We start from the raw sequence: 10,327 nt of genomic DNA, 5'->3' as shown, positions 1-10,327 counted from the left end.
TGTGGCCTGAGAAGCCTGATTCTGTTGCAGTGTTCGGCCGGGGGCAAATTACACCCATCCCAAAATAATTGTTGGGTTGTCTCTAACTACAACCTGCCCATGCTGACTACACCCCCCCCCCCCCCCCAACGACTTCAGGAATGCTAGAGTGTACTGTAACTGTGTACTGTTGAGATCCAGGGGGTGACAACTTTGCATTCACTAGGGGGGTGCCTTGGCAACACCCTGACTGAGAAAACAAACAGCACCTTGAGAATGCCTGAACGGAATCTGCACCAAACTGCACAGTTCAGTAAAACAATATTTGCATCCATTAACATATTTGTGGTTTAGTAGATCTTTGGAACTATGGCCAGCATGTTATTTAGGATACCAGTAATTCAGCTAATCTGTAATTTTGCTACCGGTAATTTAAGCTGTCGCTAATTCAACATCAAGTTGACACTAGCTAAATTAAAAGATTCTTAATTCATGCCTTGAGCCTGAACGCATAGTGACATTTTTCATAACATTTATAAACAGGTATTACATTCATGGTAGGTTCTAATGGTTTTCAATCAATATTACCATAATCTCCATCTCTGTACAAGTTAATACCCTTAATCTCATAAACAATGCCCAATATACTGCCAAAAACTAATACATGCACAATTAAAATTGTTTGTCCAAACACATTGGGGAAGCTAAAAAATAGCATCAAACCTTTTGGGCTTAGAGAGATAAATAAAACCACACCCTGTTCTTGTTCTGTATAAAGCTCAGCATTTGAGGAATGTAAGCTAAATTATGTTCACAGTGAGCTAAGCATGCTGCTCGGTGTAGGAATTAACAGTGACATTACATGTATGGATCTCAAGCACATTAACTCAAAGACCCATCTAAACTTTACCAAACCTTGTGAAAACCAAAGAGAACATTATGTTGGTGTGTAGTATATACAGGTCTCACAGGAATCAGTTGGAATAAAGGAAACAAGACATCAGTATACTTATGAATAAAAACACGTTTCATATCAACAAAAAAACCTTACTCATTTCATATTTGAATGTGATAAAACAAGGTTATATTAGGGCAATAACTAGTTTATTCACATACACTCCCTCCCCCAATGTTGTTACACTTCGGCATCTCCAATCAGGCATGTATGTTGGGGTGGGTATGGTATGTGTATGTTTAAATCAAAAAGGAGGCTGGGGGTCTGTATCTTGGTAGGACAGCTACAGTGTTACACTTCGTTATCTCTGCTATGGCACATAGAATCAGCATGAGAATATTTACACCTATCTCCAAGATCACACTTTCCCTGAAATAAAACAAAATGGGTTTTATTGATTTATTTATTTATTGAATATAGCCATCCCAGTCTATAAAAGCAATAATTATGCATAAAGTTTGCACAAATCTTTGTTTTTGTTTCTTTAATATTAGGGTTAACTGTCACTGATAATAATGCCAGCAACACAATGCATGACAAGTGTGACAAGATTCTATTGATGTCACATGCGAAATGATCAAATACATGTGACACAATTTTCCACATAATACTATTCAAAGACATCAGTCACGATGTTATATACATTCACATTGCCTGTTTTTATATATGATACCTCTAAATATACCGGTACATTTATGTGTTGTGTACGTATTAAAGTGTTCGCTATTTAATGAAAATTTGACTGGCTGATTTCATCAACAAGAACATTGGCAATCATCTGGGGATGGCGTGATCAGAGGTAATCTTCATAGAACAAGTCATTGAAAATGACACAGTCCTCGTTAAATGTTTGAAAGTTCCCTTTGTGCTCATCATATTAAAGCGGAGGGGTTGTCGCGAGCGTGTTCTTGAAACTTGAGTTCCAAGTGGCGTATACAACAGATTGTTTATTTTCATCAAAACACGTGTTCTGTGTACCGGTAGTAGTAATATGGCCAAAAATTAAAACAGCCGTAATTCGGCCATCTTTGATATGTATGATGTATGTGCCAAATACGAATGAAAATGGTACATAAATTGTGGAAATATAGTAGAAAGGCCAAAAAGTCAGATGGCTGTCAGTCGGCCAGCTTTGACCAGATTTTGAAACAAATTGTCATGGACATGCATCCTAACATGTATAAAGTACATGTATGTGCCAAATTTGAATGAAAACTGACAGAGCACGTCCAAGATACTGCATAAAAAAAAAAAAAAAAGATGCCTGCCAGTCGGCCATTTTGAATCAAATTGCTAAACCACTGCATGTGCATATGTCCCACATAAGGTACTAGGCACATGCAAAGAATGAATAGAATCGGTCAACAGGATTCTGAAATATGACTATGGACGGACGAACACATAGACGGATGGTCAGACAGACTCAGGAACTCACAGACGGTTAGGACATGTATCCTAACATGTATGATCTATGTACTAAATTTGAATGAAAACTGACAAAGCATGTCCAAAATATGACATTTTCAAAAAACAAGATGGCTGCCAGTCGACGATCTTCGATCCATATGTGAAATAAATTGTCATGGACATGTATCCTAACATGTATAATCTATGTACCAAGTTTGAATGAAAACTGACAAAGCATGTCCAAAATGCAACATTTTCAAAAAACAAGATGGCTGCCAGTCGGCCATTTTGAATCGAATCGCTAAACCACTGCATGTGCATATGTCCCACATAAAGTACTAGGCACATGCAAAGAATGAACGGAATCGGTCCAAGGGATTCTGAGATATGACTCCGGACAGACGCACAGACACACGGACAGACGGAGACCGAATTATAAGTCCCCGTTTTCGGACTTCGTCCGATCGGGGACGAATAAGCACACAAATAACTGTCAAGATATTGATGAAAGCGAGAGAACTTGTTTTGTCCCCCAAACACTGTTCCATTTCCTCCCATCAATCGCATCCACTGACTGTAAAGAACACTATTTGAGGGGCATGAGGGAGTATTTTACATGTTTTAGTTTTGAACATCAAAGGTGGCCCACAGTAAGCTGTGTTTCTATATCAGAAGGGCTTATGCACTGATTCCAAAAAAACTTCCTGTGACTCAAGAAATTAGTGCATTTATCTGAATACCTTTTTAAATCTTTTACAAGGATAACTTTTCAAGTCCCTCTCGATGTAGCCCTCAACTGGTCCTCGTTTCCCTTGTAATCTTGCTCTTTTTTCAATGATAGGTTCACTGCCACCTCTGCCAAAGAAAACCTTTATCATTTAATGTGACAATAGCAGACACATTAAGATACATGTAGTATGAATTATAGCTACATGTAGAAAGCAAATTTATTTACTGTCCACTGGACTGGATTCAGGTTCAAAATAATGATGTAACGAAAGAATAGTTCTCAAGTCATAACTTACTTTCTCTTTGCTCTAGCTTTAGGCCCCCAATATTTCTGAGGGTTTTCTGGAAACCTAACCAGTTTAAACTTTCTGGATCGTGGATTTGCACTGGGTAATGTTGTGAATGAAACTTCAATGCTGAAAGATAAATAATGACCTCAGAAATACAAGAAATTTACAACTAGCGATAAGAGCACATATGAAATCAACGATAAGAAATAGTTCTGTTGTAAAATGTAGTGTCACCTCGTCATCTATACAAGAAGTGAAAAACTCAAAAAATATTAATATTTATTTATTTAGTATATATTCTGGTAACATTCAACACCAATGTTACTTTTTGTTGACACTGACAAATGACAAAGCGATTCAATACACATTCTGCAGACACTAGTGAGAAAATATGTTACTATATAATCAGCATAAGTTTACAAATAATATACACAGATTAATTCCAAGCTGCTATTAGACATTTGTCTACACAAGTACAGATTAATTCCAAACTGCTATTAGACATTTGTCGACACAAGTACACAAGCACAGATTAATTCCAAGTTATAAGAGACTCAACTACAATAGTAGAATGCATGTCATGTACTACAGTAAGTCTCAATTATTCTCAGATGATGCCAATTTACTTATTACATGTAAAGCAGGCTTAGAATGAATACATGAGCAATTGATATATTTTTAAAGCCAAATAAGTCTCACCTTGGTTCTTTACTAAGTATTTTAGTTGCTGGGTTGCCCTCTTTCAGTCTCTCTTGCTTCACAGGGTGCAATTTGACCTATAATCAAATGTATGACAAGTCAGACAAGTAGACAGGTAGACAGGTGACCTCTCGGTGAAAATAGCTCTGCTACATTTTGAGTGTCTTTCTCAAAACAAATTATATAATGTTCAATACAATACATTATTCGTTATGTTTATTGTTACCACAATATCATGGTTATTTATAAACAGGGTGCTTGTTGCCATGGCAATCACAATTGTTATCATCTTGTTGATAACCATACCAAATGTCAAACAAATTAAGCTGGTAATTTTTGAGAAAAAGTAGAAAATAGCAATTTTACCAAAAAGGACAAAAATATTCACACAAAAAATATAATGTACAGGTTTAATATTTGTAGGACTGGAGTTGACTCACCCATGCTCTCATAATATCCCATATAACATCACTAGGTGCACTGGTCTTAATCGCTTCTGGACTGGCATGCGATAGGGAAACTTCATACCCAGCATGCAGTATTGCAGATCTACAAAAGAAATTATTTAAAAAATTCAAAGGCACAGTACAAAAATACAAAACTATTTAGATGTCCTGGAGTATATAAAAATTAAATACATCATGCATACATTAAATACAAGTAATTTTGGCCAAATTCTACATATGGATTACAAGTAATTTTGGCCAAGTACTATATGGATTACAGGTAATTTTGGCCAAGTTCTACATGGATTACATTTAATTTTAGCCAAGTACTACATGGATTACAAGTAATTTTGGCCAAGTTCTACATAGATTAAAGTAATTTTGGCCAAGTACTACATGGATTACAGGTAATTTTGGCCAAGTTCTACATATGGATTACAAGTAATTATAGCCAAGTTCTACATATGGGTTACAAGTAATTTTGGCTAAGTACTACATATAGATTACAAGTAATTTTGGCCAAGTTCTACATATGGATTACAAGTAATTTTGGCCAAGTTCTACATATGGATTATAGGTAATTTTGGCCAAGTACTACATAGATTAAAGTAATTTTGGCCAAGTTCTACATAGATTAAAGTAATTTTGGCCAAGTACTACATGGATTACAGGTAATTTTGGCCAAGTTCTACATATGGATTACAAGTAATTATAGCCAAGTTCTACATATGGATTACAAGTAATTTTGGCTAAGTACTACATATAGATTACAAGTAATTTTGGCCAAGTACTACATAGATTACAAGTAATTTTGGCCAAGTACTACATGGATTACAAGTAATTTTGGCCAAGTACTACATGGATTACAAGTAATTTTGGCCAAGTACTACATGGATTACAAGTAATTTTGGCCAAGTACTACATGGATTACAGGTAATTTTGGCCAAGTTCTACATATGGATTACAAGTAATTTTGGCCAAGTTCTACATATGGATTATAGGTAATTTTGGCCAAGTACTACATAGATTACAAGTAATTTTGGCCAAGTTCTACATATGAATTACAAGTAATTTTGGCCAAGTACTACATGGATTACAAGTAATTTTGGCCAAGCAAGTACTATGTGTATTACAAATAATTTTGGTCAAGTGGTACATGGATTGAAAATATGGAAAATATTAAAATTAAAACACTATACATATTGGTCATTTACCTTAGTTGGATCAGTGACGGACAACTACAGTGTAATACATTACACATTTTACCAACAATATAATACAGTGGACAGTCTGGTAACTCCTATAATGAGACAAACACAATTACAGTCTGTATAAATAATACTAAAAGCAACCAAAACTAAGAAAATTTTCTCGTATCCAAAAAAAAACCTTACCTCACTCACAACATTCAATAAACCAATAATTCTGTCTGATGTTAAAAATCTCCCAGGGTTCCTTTCCACTCTTCTTAATAATTTTGTAACAAATTCCATATTATGTAAGGGTTCAGCCCACATGGGTCCACCAATCTATGTAGCAAAGAATAAATCATGACAATTCACTGTTATGACGTAGTCTCTACCATTTAAGCTTGGATATAGATGAATATGGTATTGCATATGCCATATTTCCTGAAGGACAATTTCAGAAGACAAAGAAATCTAAAAATGATTTTGCACTTTGCAGGATTTCCGGATCTATGTGTTTTTGTGAGCATTATTTTGTGAAAATGTACAATATATGCTTTAGTTTTCTAATTACAGCGTGTCAAATTTATCCAATAAGATTGTCAGTAGCATGTCTTAATTATTTGATGGTTGCTAAAAGGCACATAATAAAAACAAGGAGCCTCGCTGAGATAGCTCTGTGGTTAATAATGCACATTTCAATTAAAGAATTGAAGATATTATATCACAAAATGAACAAATCTGAGTGAGGTCTGTAGTAGATTTATATATAATATCAAATCAATCAATTGCGGTTTTCAACAAGAGGTCAAAAATATAACTTTTTACCAAAAATTACAAAATATTAAAATTAGAGAATTAAAGATATCATGAAATGAACAAATCTAAGTGAGGTCTATCTAAGGTATATATACAACAAGTAAAAAGTTGCCACGAACAACAACTGACAATCACTCATATGAAGAGCTCCATTCAACAAAGTCAACAGTGGAGCTAATAATATGACGCATTCTTTCTGTCTACAGTATAGAAATGTCTTGTGTAATTTAGATATTCATGTGTTTTAAAGTCAGAATAGTCAAATAAAACTGCAATAGCGAAATTGGTCAGCAGGTAATTCCTTAAATATTGGTGCAGCATATGCACTACTGTATTCGCATATATCTAAGCTTTCAGATGATGTATAGGTTGTTATACTAGCATGCTTGTAACTTTTTGAGAATGCCTGAATCACAGACACCCACCCCAACCCCCATTGAATATTATTTCACTTGCCGTTTTACTCAGGTAACTATAATGAAATCATCTCATTGCACACCAGCGTCACATTTTTTTCCTAAAAGATGAGTATTTTCCTGTGCCATATTTCTCTTAGCAAACCGAAAAAAGTTGTGTATGATGTATATAGACAAGTCAGACCAAAATAGCCACCAGTCAGCCATATATGAGATATGTATTACGTAATCAGTCCAGGCATGCATGAGATATGGTGTTTATTATTTTTCATATATTTTTATCTAAATGTATTATTTTTTTTAAAATATTTTAAGGCAATCATGAAAGCTCACAAAAAAAGAACTAGTGAAACAGAGTGAGAGAGTATATGGTTTCATGCAAATATTACTATTATTATTTTACACAAAAATACAGTCAGATTACCTGGAATCTTCCACCACAGTGTTCACATGATGATCCAACTGGAGGTCCGCTAGCAGGACAGTATTTCAAACTAAAAACAAAAGAAACACGAAAATGTAAATTCTGCCACTTGAGGGGAGACATACATTGGAACTATGGCGAACATGGGTCACTCAATATTAAAAATAATAGGCCCCTAGTGCAGGCAGCACATTGGCAAACCATACCCCCTATTGCGGATGCAATATTAATTTAGTAACCCCTAGAGCAGACATATTGAAGAAAAAACACCCCCTATTTCAGACATACATGTATAATGACAACATACTACCCCCTATTGCGAGGATTCTCTGCCGTGTTTGCACTCAAGTGGAGTGTGATCAACTCAAACAAGTTACTGTGTATGCAACTCCTGTTGGTGTCATTCGTTGTTTGATGAAGAAAGATCAGAGCTATTGACGTGAGTGTGAATATGATCATTACAATGCACACAACTTTGCCAGAATTCTTATTCCATCAGATACCATTATGCAATTTTATGTTCAGCTCCGAGTGACTTTGGCATGAAAAAAGCAGGATCTGAATGCGAATGAGGACGAGGCGTGAAAGAAGTGGGGATGACTCCGGGGTATGACTTTCTGTATGCGATATATTGTAATCGACGAAACAAAGTGAAATGGGATAACAGCAAATATTTTGTAAATATTGTGCGTATAAAACCCATTTTCACTGAATACAGTTTAATTTTTATTGTGTGTGTTATCCCGTTTTGTTTCATTCCGTTTTGTTTCTTCGATTACAATAAGCCTCCTCTGTATGCTCGTGTTGGAAGTGGCAGGAAAGTCTCGGTGGGAACGTTCAGGCGGGCGTTTGCGGCCTGGTCGGGACAATGGGTCCGCCAATTCGGGGCCTAGGGCAGTGTATAGGAGTGGTTGTTGCAAGATGGGGCCTACAGCGGGCGCAGCAACCCTGTGAGTTTATTTCTGGGGGGCCTATTGCAGACATTAGCAAATTAAAAGGGGGCCTATTTGCTTCCCGCGCGGGCCCGCTTTAGAAGGTGAAAAACACCCCGCTTTCCAGCTAAATTTGGAACGCACATGGGGTAGTAACAGTATATAAAGTGACCCCCCCCCCCGGATTATCCACAATATTTGATGTTAGGGAGAAGAAAAGATAGCCTCCCTCTAGTGTCAAAATTGAGAAAAAGAACACGAGAGAGAGAGAGATGATAAAATGTGCTACATGATGACATATTTTAAAAGTACATTCACCTTTTTTCTGTCTGTATACATTTGCCCATTCTTTGTAAATGGTAGGTTTCACAGTGAACACAGTTGTAGACCATGGCACGCTTACTGCAATGCAACAACATTACAATATATTCAATTTTCACAAAGACAATATTGAGATATATAAAACAATGTCAATAAAAAAAAATAATGTATATTTTGATTTCTGAGTGAAAAAATATACTTTTAAAGAACTAATTTTTTATTTGGATGATTCTAGAAAATTAATGTCAATATTTGCTATTAGAACAACTGCAATAGAGATAAATGTAGGCCAAAAATGTTCAATTTTAAAGCACAAAAATGTCTCTAGTACATGTAGGTCAATCACACTTTAAACTGTTGTTTTCATTTTGAAAATAAATTGTTTTACATAGAATTTTGCAAGATGTTAATTTATAAACTACAGCTTGAACTTGAAACAATATACCTTCAAGACATACAATTTCATCTGCCAACCTCTCTTTATATTTAGATAATGCAAAATATACCAAACTGGTTTATAAGGAATAACTGTTGTTTCTGATATGTGTATATTTAAACTTGAAAAATTAAAAAAAACAAGAATTTAACTTAGACATTGTTGATACTATGTACATGTATTCTGGTTTCAAAATCACATACTTTGCTCAACATAACGGTAATAACATTCTAACTATTGAATAGAGATGCTAGCACATGTATTTGTGAATACCTTCGAGTGTATATTTATTGTGATACATGTTCGGGCATAAAAAGAAAATAAGAAAATTGTATGTACCACTATTGTATCAATCTGTTATGTATCAGTATATTATTATTGTATATTATTATTATTTATTCCGCACTATATGGCCACCGGCCTAAAGTACTGTTACATTTCAAAATTACACACGGTCACTTTAAAATTACAAGATACATATACTTAAAATTATACTTCCATTTCAGTTTCTCTGAAATGAAAACTTTTAAACAAATATTTACCCAAACTTAATAAAATATACAAGTAAGTACTCTGTAGCAATGCAATGAATTTCATCTTGGTTGGTGGTGAAAAATAATATTTTGATAAGAATTTTTGCTTGCAAATGTTTACTAGTATTATAAAACATTGTTAAAACATTTTAAAATACTGCTTGTAGTGTGATATTTTTTTTTTCATTATATACTAAAATTATAATGCATTACATATATGCTCAAAAACATGCTCAGTAGTGCAAGTTTGAATTTGACTTAAACTGCCTTAAAGAAGTAACTAATTCATGGAAAAAAATACACACAATTTATTCATTTTGTAATAAATTGTATTCCTGGTCAATATAAGAACATTAACAAATTTTTAACAAGGGTTCATGAAATAAACAGTTTATAATATACAAGAACTTTTAAAGACAGACTATACCTCATCAACTCATTATACAAATCCATAAGTAATCAACCCAATATATTGCATACATGTATGTCTTCTTGATAATTGGTTGATCTCGTACAAAATTGAATAACGATAATTACCTTGCTGATTTTTTGACTTCTGCTTGCCCTGTATGAACCCTTATGAATAGACGTATGTAGAAATCAACACTGATGCACAGTAATGGTTCTATGTATCTATGGTAACGGTTTGCATGTGATTCAATAGAATGCAACACAATTCTTAAAGCCTGAAAAGAAAAATGTATCAAAGTGTTTATGCGAACATAAAAGAACAGAAACAAAGCATAAAGGTAGC

At 34.6% G+C, this 10,327-nt stretch overlaps 1 protein-coding gene across 1 annotated transcript in view; it reads right to left on the bottom strand.

The window, feature by feature from the left end:
* Positions 1-985: 985 nt before the first annotated feature.
* The window catches only part of LOC100377630 (tRNA (guanine(26)-N(2))-dimethyltransferase-like), a 16,964-nt gene continuing 7,622 nt past the window's right edge, over positions 986-10,327 (bottom strand). Inside the window, exons 7-16 of the mRNA XM_002736275.3 lie at positions 10,111-10,259; positions 8,602-8,685; positions 7,352-7,421; positions 5,900-6,034; positions 5,720-5,805; positions 4,500-4,608; positions 4,060-4,136; positions 3,367-3,486; positions 3,082-3,196; positions 986-1,303 (exon numbers count right to left, since the gene is read on the bottom strand). Of these exons, the coding sequence (XP_002736321.2) occupies positions 1,226-1,303; positions 3,082-3,196; positions 3,367-3,486; positions 4,060-4,136; positions 4,500-4,608; positions 5,720-5,805; positions 5,900-6,034; positions 7,352-7,421; positions 8,602-8,685; positions 10,111-10,259 (1,023 nt within the window). The 3' untranslated portion in view covers positions 986-1,225. The remainder of the gene's footprint in view (positions 1,304-3,081; positions 3,197-3,366; positions 3,487-4,059; positions 4,137-4,499; positions 4,609-5,719; positions 5,806-5,899; positions 6,035-7,351; positions 7,422-8,601; positions 8,686-10,110; positions 10,260-10,327) is intronic.

Source organism: Saccoglossus kowalevskii, chromosome 8 (genome assembly GCF_978046115.1).
Source record: "Saccoglossus kowalevskii chromosome 8, keSacKowa6.1, whole genome shotgun sequence".
NCBI lineage: Eukaryota > Metazoa > Hemichordata > Enteropneusta > Harrimaniidae > Saccoglossus > Saccoglossus kowalevskii.
Note: the sequence above shows the minus strand (reverse complement) of the source record. Positions and strands in the feature narration are given on the sequence as shown.